Consider the following 16,093-nt stretch of genomic DNA (forward strand, 5'->3'; position numbering starts at 1 on the left):
TTAGAGTCAGCTGCCTCGTCAGCCATTTTTATGTTCTTGTTTACACCCCATGAATGTTTGCCTTTATACGCCATGATACGATTACCTAAAATGTAATTGAGTCACTGACTGTCAGCATTGTAAAGAGACCTGAACAATATTTCACCATCATGATGACACATAAAGGCTTATTCTACTCCGGCTGATGAAACTGACTTGGCTTAGAAAACAACTCTTGTGAAATGCTCCCACACAAAAGCCAGGTTAGCATTGTGGAGAAGAGGTGTGCTCTTATTTCATCCTTTCAAACTCGCCAATCCACTTATCCACACACGTGAAGTGATGCATGTGCAATAATCCGTGCAAATGAAGAGAACATCCTCCATCCTTCTCACAAGTGTGCTACACCCTGTCTGTCGTCCTCCTCCTCATAATAATCATCTTCTTCCTCTTTCTCCTCCTCATCCTCTTCCTCTTCTTTCTCCTCCTCCTCATAATAATCATCTTCTTCCTCTTCCTCCTCCTCATCCTCTTCCTCTTCTTTCTCCTCCTCATCATCATCATCTTCCTCTTCTTCCTCCTCCTCCTCCTCTTCCTCTTCTTTCTCCTCCTCCTCATAATAATCATCTTCTTCCTCTTCCTCCTCCTCATCATCTTCCTCTTATTTCTCCTCCTCCTCCTCCTCTTGCGTTCTCCAGACTGGCGAATCCACTGTGCCACCAACTACCACAAGGACGGCTTCTGGGTGTACCTGACACAGATCGCCTCCTGCTCGCCCTGGATGTTCTGGATGTTCCTCAACAGCATTTTCCACTTCATGTGGGTGGCCGTGCTCATCATGTGCCAGCTGTACCAGGTCAGTGGGCACTACATACACAGCAACAGCGTACAGTACACCCTTACAAGCATCTCCACACAGCACACAGTCATGCAAGATAATACTGATGCTCTTAAATATCACAATATTGATACTAATGCTTGATGTTGATACTGATGTTTTGTGATATGATATTTCTCGAAAACACTCAAAGGGATTTTTAGTTTTTGTTTTTTGTTTTGTTCAATATAATATATCACCTTGCTTACGGTATTGCAATATATTGTATCATAGCCCCTGTATCATTATTTGTATCTCATAGCCAAATTCTTGCCAGTACAAAGCGTAGAGGCTTGTAGATTGTATTACTGGTCATCCTTGTGTACCAGCTTTGCATTGACCCCTGCCTTGTGTGTCGCTGGCCAGATTGCCATTCTTGGGATCACCACAAATGAGAGGATGAACGCCAGAAGATACAAGCACTTTAAAGTCACGGCCACGTCCATCGAGAGCCCCTTCAAGTGAGTGCACACCACACACACACACACATACCACATACACACACACACACACACATTCAGCTCGTTTCCAGCAACAAGAGACAGCATCATTCTGTATTCATCTTCAGTAAAGGCCAAGATTAACACCACTAACTTGATGCTTTTTTTCCTCTTTGTGTGTGTGTGTTTGTTTGTCTGTGTGTGTGTGTGTGTGTGTGTGTGTGTGTGTGTGTCCACATGTCTGCAGTCACGGATGCATGAGGAACCTCATAGACTTCTTTGAGCTGCGCTGCTGCGGCCTGCTGCGGCCTTTGGTGGTGGACTGGACCACGCAGTACACAATAGAGTACGACCAGTCGTCCGGCTCAGGCTACCAGCTGGTGTGATGCTGGTGTGAAGAGAGAGAGAGAGTGCGAGAGAGAGCGAGACAGCGCAGCAGGACGCACGGATGATGAGCGAGAGCAGGACTGCGGGAAGGAGGGAGGATTCGGGTGTGTTTGTTTTTCTCCCCCGACTTTTGTTTTCCTTTTTTTATATATATATATATATATATATATATCGTCGTCATCCTCCTACAAGCATATCAGAGCAAGGCTGCATCTAGAGAGCAAGGGGATGGAGAGACTGTGTGTGTGTGTGTGTGTGCGTGTGCGTGCGTGCGTGCGTGCATGCGTGTGTATGATGGGGGAACTGGGGAGTTAAGACTGGACCATCTCTCTTCATCAGAACAGAAGCAAGTTCTCAGCCTACAAGCAACTACCACGCATCGTTTGTCGTCTTTCATTGTTTGTTTTTGTTCTAGTTGTTGTTGTATTATTTTGTTTGTTTTGGTATTATTGCTTGGCCGGAGTCCCCAACCCACAGCTCCACCATTGGTCACCACCCTCAACAGCAGCAGCAGCAGCGCCACCACCTGACCACCCCGAGTGGTCGCAGCAGATCCCCTCTCCCCAGGCTTCCTCCGGCTCCCCCCTCATCCCAAATGCCATGTGTTGTCGGCGCCATCTTGGCCCTCCCTCTCCTCCGCAAACCCCCAATGACTGCACCTCAACCAGAGGGCCAAAGCCAGGGGAGGGATGGAGGAAGAGGAGGCAGAAGAGGAAGAGGAGGGGTCAAATAAAAGGGATTTTTGTGTTTTATTTGTTTTTGTTTTTGTTTTTTTCCACCATCCACCGGAGTAGGGAGCATGACTTAACATGTATGTGTTTGTATGTTTGTTGTTCTAAATGTCTTTTTCGTTCGGTTGGCCCTGGCAGAGTTTCGTTTATTGTTTCGATTTGTCTTTCTGAATGCAGTCTTGGAACACGATTGTTCTGCAAGAGGCTTCGCAGTATGGGGCCCCAAGTTGATATGAACTGAAGTGGTGCTGGGGTGTCAATGAAAGCTCCTTATTGGTCTTTTCACTCCTTATTGCCACTGGGATTGCGATCAGTACCTTGTTCTAGTGGTCCCTCATTTCTCCATCACACTGTCCAGTCCTGTCCCCCACAGTGTAGTGAAACCAACGTTTTTGTCCTTAGGGTGGGTGGTGGGGGGGGGGGGGGGGGTTTGTTTTTGTATCGATTACTGAGGCGTAAGGCAAGGTCGTCTCCGTGGCGTCAAATTGCAGCCATCTCCTGCTCTGAAAAATGTGATGCAAGCGTATTTATTTTTTAAAAGCTATTTATAGAGAATTATGTGGAAAGGATTTGTCATGGTACTGTTTGGTTCTTTTACCAGGATGTCATTTTTAAGATTTTGTTTTATCCTCTTTTTTTTTTTTTTTTTTTAAATGAGTTGGAGCTGTCTAGTTCTCTGGTTTGAGTGTTCTTGAGAATTATGTATTCTCATGCCCTCACAGTGTATAACTTAAGAAATCAACTACACATATTGTACAGTTAATATTTATTAATATATGCATAGATTTAGGAACATAGACACAAGCAATTCTCTGGCCCCATATACAGAGGGGGTTGAGCCGGTCTCTTTTGGATTTCAATGGTTGTCTCCAAAACAGAATTCCTCGCAGATGGTTGTTTACAGGGTCCATTCTGTGTTTCATGATCACTTCCCGCCCTCCCCGCGTTTCCAGCCAGAGCTTCAAAGGTTTTGCTCTGTTCCTTGTTCTTATGGTGGTATGTTTTGTTTGTCATTTTTCATCGGTTCTCTTTTTTTTTTTCCTTCATTTCATTGGTCGGCCGAAGACAATGCACTGATCAGCTTTGGTTTGTCTCCACGGTTACTGACGAGGAGATTTCGTTTTTTCCTCTTCCTACCGGCGCCCGAGAAATATTACCATGTTTACAGAGAGTGAGGAATTGGTGGGAGGGGGGTTGTGTGTGTGTGTGTGTGTGGGGGGGGGGGGGTCCTTAATTCTTAAAAGAAATACGGGACCACCCGTTTTACCCACCTCCCAGGAACCTTGAGGGTCACTCGTCACTCCCTCCTGCCAGAGGACTTGGCCGCAGCCACCCGAAAGAACTATTAAATACAACGAATGTGCATCTGTATATAGACAATGATATAGTTACTACTCTTTTTTTCTGTCTGTGAGTGAATGATTTTTTTCTTTCTTTTTTTTGTTCTTTTATTTTATCAGTGTTAGTTCCAGCTGCTCCTTATTTTTTTTATATGATTTCACTCTACCAAAAAAAAGAAAGGAAAAAAAAAAAACTAACAAAAAATCTACTTATAATCTGATAAGTGTATGACTGTAGCTTTTAGTGATGTCCGACACTGCTGTCTATAGGCATTTTATCCTGCAAAAAGAAAAAAAAGGAACGAAAAATCGACAAAAAAGATTTGAAACTCCACTGCATGTGAGCTGCTTGGACCCCAAGGCTGTCCTTATGCCCAGAGGTCCAGGCTATCTTTCCCGTCACAACAGCCCAGCAAGCTCTGTGTCTGTAAATATTAAATGTTCAGTATTTTGCCAGTATGTGTCTTTTTTTTTTTTCCCTTTGGTTTTCATTTATTTTTCTCTTCCATGTTTGGGAATCCAGTGTTTGTATCTTTCAGTGCAAGTTGTCATCAATCCACAGGTGGCAGTTACCCCCCTCAGTCAGAACCCTGTGACAGCGTTGTAATATATTTGAATGTTCCATACTTGTCGATAAAAAGTCAAAACAAAGGGTTTTCTTTTTTTACGTCATATTGCTGGGTTTGTTATACCACTGGATGTACAAATTGTAAAGCAAGATGCAAGAGAAATAGTGAACACAAGCAAATATTTTTTTTTCCCCTCCATTTTCGCAGAGTCCTAACATTAAGTCTTATCCAAAGTAACACTCAAAAACAAAGTTATCCCAGCTTTTTGCTCACTCTTTAACGTCTGCATCAACGGTAATAGAGGCATTGTACCCTAAATCAGAGGGCCACGTCGTCTTGCCGTCTATTCTAGAAATGAACTCCACCGTGTATCGCTTTCATCTTTCTTTCTGTCCCACCATATCAAGAGACCTCTGGTCTTGTCCTAAACCTGGACCAGTGTCCTCCTGCGGTTCTTCCAAGAGACTACTTGGTTTGGCCTCCTGTCTTCTTCCCCCCCCCCCCCCCCCCCACCATGTGGAAAAAGCACATGATCCCTGTCAGTGCCTCTGCACCTTTCTTTAGGACATCACTGTAAACTTTGCTTCAGATGTAAACATATTGGGCATGGTTAAATTTTAATGGCTTTAATAAAAAAAAGACAAAACATTCAAATGTGAGATCTCCATTCATTTTGTCTCTTTAGGAAGCATTAAAAATGGTACATCCTATAAAACATGGAAAACATGCCAGAAAGGGCCCACTACACGTCAGAGTTGTTTTTATGCTTTGTCTGTTTAACCATTTCACCCCATCGGTCACAATTGTATCCGGAAAAAAAAAATGTACTTATAAGCCTTTAAAACTGTAACTGGGGAATATCCCAATACTCTTTCAGTAAATATTGAAACAATAGAGTGTTTCAATAAAATGTGTGCAGTGTCAAATGTTTTGAGTAAATTGTCACATGACCAGAGCTGTTTACTTCCTGGTTGCACCTTGAGAAGAGGATGACTGCCTCACAGCTCCCAAATAAAAGGTTTTTAAAGTATGTTAAAATACACATGATATTTAAGGTGTCTAGTTATGATTATATACATTTATAATTATTCAAATGTCTTTGGTGTGTTTGCAGAATGAGTAAACAGGTTAACAGTCACAATAGTGACCGGTGGGATAGAATGTTGTATCTAGATGCACACATACTTCTACACCTACACACACATACACATACTCATACATAAACACATACAGAGACATACACACACTCACACACAGATACACACACACATACATACTCACACACTCATACACACACACTCACACACACACACAGATATACACACTCAGACATACACACTCACAGACACAAACACAGATATACACACTCACACACAGATATACACTCACACACTGATATACACTCACACACTGTGTGTGTGTTTGTGTCTGTGTGTTGTTTATTTACCAGGAGCTTCGGCTCGTTAAAATAGAACCCTGAATGTGTATGTCTGTGCGTGCATATGTGTCTGCATGTAGTTGTGAGAGTTGGTGTATATGGTCTGTGTGTGTATCTGCATGGGGTGTGAGAGTCAGTGTGCACATTTGTGTGTGTGCGCATATATATATATATATATATATATACACACACACACACACACACAATATCTCACACCCCATGCAGATACACACACACAGACCATATACACTAACTCACAACTACATGCAGACACACACGCACACACAGACATACACATTCAGGGTTCTATTTTAACGAGCCGAAGCTCCTGGTAAATAAACAATGTTTACATATTATTGCCATTGGTCTCAGTGTTCATATCAGTTTGAAAAGTCCTGTCAGAATACCTTTATTTTAACAAAAAAGCAATTTGAGCAAGCTTTAATTGAGTATACGCATATTATCCCACCGGTCACAATTGTGACCAGTAATAAAACTCACTTTTTCCATCTACTTTTCTACATTTTGAAAAAAAAAAAAATTATTGATTACTTCAAAGGGTTGCTCTTAACACATGATTTGCATATTTGCATGTCTGGGAAAAATGTGGGCTTAAATGGGTTAACTGTTCACATAAATCACATAAACCATAATGAAGTTTTTATGTTATTTTTTATTATTTGTATAACAGAATCTCAGCCATTAATCCTAGCTTTACTCCACTGATAAACCCAACCTACCCACCCACCCACCCCACTTTCCTACAAGGGGTTAGTTTAAAAACGGCTTCTCACAAGCAGCCGAGAAATGCAAAATGTACAAAGGCACAACTGTGGGAGCAGTCAAGTCGGTGGTCAGTTATTCCTGGCGGTCATCACTGGGCGTGAACCAGAGCACCTGCTCCTTGGCCATATCCAAATCCTTTGGGTCCAAAGTTCTTGGCGTAACATGCTAAAGAAACAGATTCAGAAGACACACACAGCAAATTGTCAGCACAAAACTGTCTCAACTGTGAGCTAATGTGTCTAGGGATGGACAGAGTTCACATCCTCACTGATTAAACTCCTGTCTCAAAAGAGTTGTTTTCCTTCCGTCATTTATTTGTTTATTTATTTTTGGCAGACAGGAAGTGTTGTATGGACGCATGTATGGAATTGGCTATCGGAGTGCTTAGACTGCATGCAAATGATCGAAAGATCTCCCTCGCTACAGGCACATGTGCAAAAGTTTATGGTGTGTTTAGATGACGCTGATGAGGAGTGAGGCTCTCCCTGCGGTCAGTTCCAAGGTTTTTCCAGAGAAATGTTTCTCCGATAATACTAATTGAGTCTTTCTGTAAACATGAGACTGCATGACAATTTGACACTGTTTAGATCTAAACATTCCATAGATGGTTTGGTAATATATACGAATAATGACTCCGGCTATCTCCAAACCACAATATTATTTGTGGTTGTAAAGCATTTTGCCTAATGATAGATTCTCCGATCATGTAGAGGCCTGCATTGTGTATTGCATCTGTCCTCAACCACCTCACGCCAGTGGCAAACAAGCAGTGCTGGGAAGCTTAACGCCAGCATCATCACATGATCATTTGCGTACCTGCTCTCATGACACAAACAAGTCCGTCCAGTATTCTGGTTCATGGCTGAGATCACATTTCTTTGTGTGTGTATGTGTGTGTGTGTGTGTGTGCGTGTGAACCGTGGCCCCATGACCATGCTATGCAGATGAGGTTGGTAGATTGGTGGTGGTGGCGTTTTCCTCCTCACCTTTGCAGTAGATCTCGCCATCCTTCTCCGTCTGAGTAGTGGACTCCAGGCTCTTCCCGCACTTGGCACACCTGAAGCAGTTCTTGTGCCATGGCTACAGAGGCAAGAGAGAGAGCAATTTAAAGGGATAGTTCCCTCAAAAAAGGAACATATATACTATTATCCACTGAACTACAGGTTAGCTGTGACAGCTGCTAGCGTTGGCTTTTTGTGTAGCACAAAATGGGTTTCCTCACAAAAAAACTGGCCTTTTAAGTAGAAAATCCTTTCACAGAATGAAGTGTGACCTTTTCCTTACAAGAATAAGCAGACATAAGTAATGATAGAATGTCCCTTTTGGGTGAACTAGCATTTCATCAGAAGACAAATAATATAGCATCTGGATATCAAGGACAGAGATCCAGGCGATTTTCTTTTTTCATTTAACTTTAGGCCTTCATCCAAAAAGCCATTGCTGGAGCACACACCGGTCAGCAATATTGGAGCAGGCCGTCGGCTGTTTTGGCCATGTTCCACCAGTCCATCTGCGAGCGCTTACACTCACACACACACACACACACAGGAATCTGTCTAATCTCAGGGACACGTTGCCATCCCCTCACCGTGAACCACAGCAACCGGGCGGCTGATGAGGTCAGAGCCAGAATGACATCAGCGCGCAGGATGCGATTGACTGCCGCTCGGCTTGCGGCCACGGTTCAACCGGCCATCGCAAAAACGCCTTGAATCTGGAGTTTATGAAATGGGAGAGGCCGTGGAGAATGGATGTTTTTACTTTCTCTTTTCGCTTGTGTTATTAAAAACATGACCAGACAGCTGAGGATGAAGTCAGATCATTCCTTGGCAGAAAACTGCTGATGTCTTGTCTGTGTGTGTGTGTGTGTGTGCGTGTGTGTGTGTGTGTGTGTACTAAAATTGGAAGAGGGGATCTCGTTTGGCAACTCTCACACAGGTTTTCATTATTGAAACTGAAATACAAGCACATACACACACACACACAGCTGTGTACTCACCTTGCCAGCTCCCACTATTTTCTCGGCTGCATACACTGACTCCCCACAGCGGGCACACTTCTCCGAACCGCCAAACTTCTGGGCAAACTTGGAAGGGTTGGGGTTGGTAGTGGGTCGATGACTTTGAGGCCTTATGTGGGTAGGGAAACAAGGAGGAAGTAAAAAATGAGCTAGCATTCCTACAGCTGCCATTTCAATCTCAATGCTGGCAAATAACCCGTTGGACTTGTTTCTGACTGAGGAAATAAAAATAAAAAGAGTGACATTATTAATAAAAAACATAAACTCACAACACCTATAAGGTTACTGCATGAATCTTTTTCTTTTATTAAAATCAGATACGTTTTCAGTATCTTTCCTGCAGAATCTCACATTTCAAGCTTCCCCTCCTCTCTATCTCATGATGAATACTCATTCATCTTCCCCCTAACCTTCCATTGGAAAAACACTGACCCTCCTGAACTGAATGTCCTTGTGGCCTGAGCTGAGCTCCCCTCAAACCCTGGGAGATGGGAACCCATCTCTGAGGCTCATCAGTCGCCCCTCTTATCAGTGCCTGGTGATAGGCCCTGGATCCCAGCCTAACAAAGACCCGGGCAGAGAGAGGGGGGGGGGAACCACCCCACCCCATCCTCCGCAGCCCCTGAATGGAGCGCTTTGTGCTGGGGCAGGGAGAGCGGGTCAGTGGGGCCTGTCCAGGAGCCGCTCTTACATAATGGCCTCTTTCATAACAACAATCACCTGATGCCCCGGGGGCCGTTGCGGGCTGGGACAGACTGGCCTTAAACAGGCGAGCGCAGCGGGAAGCGAGGGTTTCCTCCGTCAGCAGCCCCGGGGAGCTCCCGCTTGGACTGGCCAGCGAGCGAGTGGACCGACGGGTAAACCACACAAGCACACATTTGCACCCAAAACCTGCCCACAAGGCCTCATGAAGGCCTGCACCACAATGGGGTGGACTGATACTGGCCAATCTTATCAGAACATGGCTATCTGCCTCTGTGTGAATTACAATGGTTGCCTTGGGAAGAATCTTCTAGAAGCACTATCTAGGTTACTGTGTAATAACAGTGACAGGACGAATTCGGCAACACACCCTGTTCCTCAAAACCACTACTGTGGGTCAACAACTACATTTACATAGCAGTGTTGGCTTGGCACGACATGGCTGTTTATCCACACAGCAATGCAATACTCAGTGTTCCAATCCCCAGGAGGGCATAGGCCAGCTAGAGAATGAGACTGTGTTTTGGAGAACACATTCAAATTAGGGATTAGACTACCAATAGAGAACAAAGATCGACTCCACCACCACCACCCCTCTCTTCGCCACAGGCCTACCAGAGCAAAATAAACACAGTGGCAGAGCCGCAAGAAGGGACACAAAACACATGTTGGTATCAGGGCAACGGCGTGCAAACACTCACTCCTCTGGTTTGATGCCCAGCCTCTCTCCACGGTCCATGTTGAGCGTGCCGGCGCCCTGGCCGTAGCCGTAGCCTTTTGGGCCGTACTTCTTGCCGTAGCAGGACTTGCAGTAGATCTCTTTGTCGTGGATGGCCAGAGTAGTGCTGTCCAGGCCTTTCCTGCAAACCACTGGGGAACAGAAAGCACGTGGCAGTGAGAGGATGTAACGTGCAGAATAGATACATGTAAACACACTTGTACACAAACACACACACACACACATTTTAAGTAACTCACAGATATTCCGTCAATCCTTTTCTGTCTAAAACGTTCCTGTAGACCATTTGGGATATCAAGTACATGACGGTGAAAGGTGTCCAGCTGGCCACACAGACACACACAACACTCCCTATCTGACAATCAGTAATACAGTACAGTCCACCTCACACACACACACACACACACACACACACACACACACACACACACACACACACACACACACACACACATGGTCTTTCTCACATCTACATGACCAGAAAACACAAGTTACACAACAGTAGCACTTGGGGGGAAAAAAGACATATTTTTTATGAATGATGGGCTCCTACATCTGCATTCCTGGTCTGCAATGTGACACACCCATGTGACTGGGGAGGCTGCCGGGTGGAAAAAGGCCAGACTGCTGGTTCTGTTAGGGTGGGTGGATGACTCGTGGATTAGGAAGCAGAGGGCTGCTATTGTCTTCCTCTGGCAACAACATCATACCAGAGAAAGGAGGGAGGCTGTTTGTGTGTCTTCAATTCATACATACTAATTGATAAGGACCCCCCCCCCCCCCTCTCTCTCTCTCTCTATCTCACTCTCTCTCTCTTTCCTGTCATGTGTTCCAGTATATAATTCCATTAGAATCATTAGGTGAATTTTTTTTTTGTCCGAGAACTGTGACTCACATGCAAGTGACTCGAGGGGATTAAAAACAGATACATGGCTATAAAGGTCTTTAATGTTTTGTGACAGTTGAAGAGTGAGAGGGAAGGGAGGTTGAAGGTTGCTGGTTGATGTTTTTTCTATAACTTCTTCTTGACGTCATCCCTCGGAATTCAAAAATAGATTTGAGGGATAGCAAGGACATCTCAAGCAAAATTGAGGGAAAACATGGAAAAGTTACAAAAAACAACTACACGTAAGCACCCACCCACACACACACACACACACACACACAGAGCCCAATCCACCTCTTCTCATTATCTCATCAATGGCTGCTCCCAACAAAGCGGCCTCTGTCGGTAAAGCCGTAAAAATAAACACTTCTTATGTGGGCCAGATTGTTGATGACATTTCGCTTGGCGATAGCGCAGTCGCTAATCCCAAACATGTGCATTCAGCCACTCAGCAGTGTCCCGTGAAGTCCCACGCCCCGAACAACACACACACTACCCAGAGACGTCCCCAGAAGTTCACCTAAGGTGCACTGGAGCTCCATACACACATCACTGAACACACGAGTGGTGGGACACTGACTGATTAACCAGTCTCTTGTGTCTTGTGTATGCAATAACTTCTGCTGGTGTTAGTGTAGAGTGTTTACTAAACATTTCAACTCGCCTACAGAAATAATTATGGGGCGAGATAGAGAAAGGGGGCATTTTATTTATAGGACACACACCTTTTGTGTGCTAGTTTGTTTGTGTGTCACATTATGTGTGGCCTCAAGTTCAACAATTGAGGAACTGATCAATTAAACACTATAAGACACCAAATATATGCTTATTATACTGTATGCGCTTACCGTAAATATGTACTTATCGCTACACATTTTTTTGCAGTGTAAAGCCTGCCAGTGGAAATGTAAACCACTACAACAGTTTGCTGTTTCAGCTGTTAGGACTTTCGATTAAAATTCTAAATCTGGATGCAATACAGATATTTAGTCAACGACAATGCCGATAATTACATGCTGGGAATGAGACCAATGGGCCACAAAACCTGGGGCCCCTGGGTCTGACCCGAACAGGGCCTTTCATTAGGGGAATCCCGAAGGCAACGCCTCCCATTCAGAGCTGTCTTGGTCACTATCACTTACAGTATCCATAGCATGGTTAAGCGTGATATGTGTGCCAAGAGAAGGTGAAAAAGGGTGGTGGAGAGATAGACTAGAGGTAGACGGGTAGAAAAAAGGTAAGAGAAACAGAAAGATGGATGGATGGACTTGATACAGAAGAGAAGGCCCCACTTACTGCAGTTGAAACAGCACTTGTGAAAACTCTTCCCATCGCATTGGACCTCCTCGGCGTGGTATACGGTCCCACCACAGGCCCCACACTTATTTCCACCACCCCAGTTCGGCATGATTAAGCTGCAAAGGAAGAAGGGAAAAACAAACACTGAAAATCTAGACAGAGATTTCTCGCTCCTTTTTTTTTTTATTGTCCTTCGAGAGGTTTGGCAAAACAGAAACATAAAACTGTCTGGCTAGTTCTGTGATGACAGCAGCTGATGTTACAGCAAAGAAAGGAAGTGTGTAGCGTTGTGTGTTGTGGCTTCACTTGTGTGCACTGACTTGACCTCTCTTTTTCACCAGTGTGCCACGGTCAACACACCAGGTCGCCAAAGACATCTTCCTGTGTGTGTACGCACAGACAAAAAGCAACAAAACCCCACAGAGGTCATGGGGGGTCAAAGCGTCAAAATAATCCTTGGCAGAGGGTGAACAATGGTGCAAGAGAACCCTCGTTTGCCTTAACAAGACACTCACGACCACATAATGTGACTAGAAGGTCAAAACTAAATGGAAATTAAGAGAATCTCTAAAGCGTCCAGCATTGTCCAAAAAACATCACAACTGCCGTCATGACTTCACATGAAAGCAATTTTCAAACAGATGGTCACTGTATTTTTGTGCCCGGCTCAAAAATAAAATCGGCCACTGCTGTTTGTGCAAAAGACGCACACATCATGTGTTTTTGATCTGTGTGTAGTGAAGCTTTCTCCCCTTTTACTTCGGGCAGACACATAAAACACAAATTAATACCCCGTTCTCACATCTGTCGCCAGAGAGGCAGAAAAGTGAGCGTATCCAAACGACAGTGATGATGTCATGCAAACAACAAAAAAGAGAAGACTGAGTAAGCGCTCCGTTTTTTAACAACGTCAACCACAGACCAACGCTGCTCATTAATCAAGCATGAAGGCAGCTCCTGCGTAAAGCTTTCAATCCTGTCCACGTTATTACAGACTGAGACCTGCCCCAACATGAAAAAGAGGATCAAAAGGAGAGAGACACACACACACACACACATTAGCCGAAACCCCCTTTAACTTAACGTTACATTATTCTTTAAGGGTCCGTTCACAATACCAATGCCCTCCCCCAGTTGAAACCCCTGGAAGAGAGGAGTAGAAAGAGGTAGAAACATCTTTTGCCATGAAAATGAGCTATTCTATTCTGAGAGGGGGAATAAATCCTTATAAAGAATTTATGCACACGTGCCACAATTATTGGCACCCCTGTATTTATTATTTAAATGAATTCTGCACCCCTCTATTTAATTGTAATGCCTCCCATTGTCAATAAAAGGGTTCTAAGTGTTCTAACATCTCAAGTTGGACAATACAAAGTATTGAAAGAATTGAAAGAATATCTCCTGATCTTCCAGATTCATAGCTCCAGTCTCGTGCATTGGATTTTACCTTGTATCATCCTTCTCATTGAGCATATAGGGATGTGATCCATAACATGGATCCTTTTTCCAGGCAAGTTTCAGTTCCATTTGATTGGAACTTCCTAAGTGTTGTTTTAACTGAAAATATGGGCATTTAGATTGATTTTCACTCATCAACCTTTTCAGTCATCACCAGGGGAGCCAGTAAATGTGGAGGGCACTGTATATATACCCCAGCTGTGTACAATCCCTTCATTGATCTCTCACACACTTATTATGTAGGCCTATAGAATGTTGACTACACAACCACAATATATAGCCTATATCTATTTTTTTTTTAATCCAAAATGACTTCACACGTCTGGTGGTTTCTACAGTCTTTGAAGTGACTGGTCTGGATACAAGTTGCTATGGGGATCAACACTGATTTAGAGAAAACCAATCTACACCGAGGACATCCTTAGATGAGATGTGGCATGTCGTTACAGGAAGGGATGCAGACTACTTACGTCATAAGATCCCACTCGCTCGCCCTCAGGTGTGGCACCGTAGGCTATTAAAATAGGCGTGTCACCGATGAGCAGGCAGAGGCATGCGTTTATCACAAAGGATAATCATTAAGATTTGAACAGCTGGCTTAGTACAGGTTGACTTCATAGATGACGCGTGAGAAAACAAACTCGTACCTCATATGTAGCTCATGTGCAGCCTACCTCATGTACATCTTGCATGCACTGATCTAAAAACGCGATTTCATTGAAAACAGTTTAGAAAAAGCCATCCACAAATATCATACCGACAAAGTTGATTGTAGCCTAATATGTTTTTTTGTGATCAGAGCATATATAGCCTACCTCAACCTCGTCAAAGTCTGAAGATTGTACCAACAGCTCGATTACAACATTGATATTAAGGACGATACCCAAACGTTACCGATACCAAAGATATTTTGTTACCTTACAGCCGAGTAGCCTAACCATCAGAGGGTACAATATGGCACAGCCTACCTAGTCAAAATGACGCAAATTCCCTGAATCTACTGCCATCCCAAGTCCATTTCATGTCGTCGAACTTAGGCTACAACATTTAAACTTCAAACTCATTAATATTGACAAAAACACCAGTCCACGTTTAGTCACCCTCAAAAAACATTATGTACAAATCCTTACATCGTTTCCAGGTGTCGACGTTGCGTCCCACGATGATTCCAGGCGCTACTTAACTTATCTACTTTGGTCATGTCATATTTGAGGTGGTCATAGAAAGTGAGTAGGAGTGGCCATTGTGAGGGGTGGGGAATTCGACTTCGCTGGGACTACCTTTACAAGAGAGAGAGAGAGAGAGAGAGATCTTCATAATTCGATCAATGTATGCAAATACGTACGTGCTTTTGTAGCCCATACGTTTTTGCTACTGCTCTACAGTTGCGGTAACTATTGGTGGGTATGCCTTTTCAATTTTGATCTATTTTAGCTACATAGGGACCTATACGAGTTGAAATAGGTGATTATGGAATTCCATGACTCTCCACAATGTGAAATAGGCTCTCTCTCTCTCTCTCTCTCTCTCTTCTCTCTCTCTATCTTCTCTCTCTCTCCAAGCACATTCCTGCTGCATAGTCAGTCTTATCTGGCCTTGTGGTTGAAGATATATATGAAGAATATAGGCATAGAATATAAGTTGTTGGATGGAAAGGTATGAGCTTTTTAAACTGTAAGGTTGAGTATGACTTTGTCAGTACAAAGAGAATTTTCAGTTAGGCCTACCACATAAGAAGAATTAGGCCTATAATCATCATGATGTCAGATTGATTAGAGTAATGTGATGTCTCTCAGCTTATGAAATGTACTTTTCTCTCTCTCTCTCTCTCTCTCTCTCTCCAGTTCTTTTTTATCTCTCTCTCTCTCACACACACACACACATATACACAGAGTGCAACATTATCTTTGGATTTTTGATCATCGGTCTGCAAACTGGAGCCTACTGTGGACAACCTGCAGTTGGGCTGGGATTACGCCAAATGTCAGAGGGACTCCAGCCCTCTCAGCTTCAACCCCTGAAAAAGTGTCGGAACCTACCTTTTTTTCAAATTATGAAATTATATTCCAAGGCCACGTTAGTCACTCAGGGAAGGCAATGTAAAGTTTCCATCTCGCTGTCATCAACTTCCATATCTCTCTCTCTCTCTCTCTCTCTGTCTCTCTCACGTCGTCCATCACGCAGACTGAATGTTTTTGTCTGGAACAGTGTCTCTGTGTTGACTCATCCGTGACCGGCCAGTGACATCAATGTGACTTTGAGTGATGGCACGACGCTTTGAAATGTGGTGCAGCACAGCATGGACTGTGGAGGGTGTATGGCTTTGGATCTTCTGAGAGTGAACCATTTCACCATGGAGGATTGGGATATCCTAAAAGGGTGGTTTGCTTTAATTACTTCATGCTACTTGGCTGTTTTAGACACTCAGTACAATAGGGC

At 43.8% G+C, this 16,093-nt stretch overlaps 2 protein-coding genes across 4 annotated transcripts in view; one reads left to right on the forward strand and one right to left on the reverse strand.

Moving 5' to 3' along the window:
* zdhhc17 (zinc finger DHHC-type palmitoyltransferase 17) overlaps positions 1–4,977 on the forward strand; it is a 38,027-nt gene extending 33,050 nt beyond the window's left edge. The window contains exons 15-17 of the mRNA XM_042079673.1: positions 617–835; positions 1,223–1,317; positions 1,544–4,977. Coding sequence (XP_041935607.1) covers positions 617–835; positions 1,223–1,317; positions 1,544–1,682 — 453 coding nt within the window. The 3' untranslated portion in view covers positions 1,683–4,977. The remainder of the gene's footprint in view (positions 1–616; positions 836–1,222; positions 1,318–1,543) is intronic.
* Positions 4,978–6,500: 1,523 nt separating this feature from the next.
* csrp2 (cysteine and glycine-rich protein 2) lies at positions 6,501–15,782 on the reverse strand. 3 transcript variants are annotated; one of them, XM_042078641.1, is made up of 6 exons: positions 15,694–15,782; positions 12,191–12,309; positions 9,971–10,139; positions 8,547–8,676; positions 7,534–7,627; positions 6,501–6,712 (listed from the first exon to the last, which is right to left on the reverse strand). In XM_042078641.1, exons 2-6 carry the CDS (start codon positions 12,300–12,302, stop codon positions 6,636–6,638), a joined length of 582 nt encoding a protein of 193 aa, XP_041934575.1. In that variant the 5' UTR covers positions 12,303–12,309; positions 15,694–15,782; the 3' UTR covers positions 6,501–6,635. The 3 variants fall into 3 exon arrangements, with proteins under 3 accessions (XP_041934575.1, XP_041934573.1, XP_041934574.1); XM_042078639.1 differs by lacking the exon at positions 15,694–15,782 and adding an exon at positions 14,785–14,917; XM_042078640.1 differs by lacking the exon at positions 15,694–15,782 and adding an exon at positions 14,623–14,758.
* Positions 15,783–16,093: the final 311 nt, after the last annotated feature.

The sequence above is a fragment of the Alosa sapidissima genome, chromosome 22 (genome assembly GCF_018492685.1).
Source record: "Alosa sapidissima isolate fAloSap1 chromosome 22, fAloSap1.pri, whole genome shotgun sequence".
Classification (NCBI taxonomy): Eukaryota; Metazoa; Chordata; class Actinopteri; order Clupeiformes; family Clupeidae; genus Alosa; species Alosa sapidissima.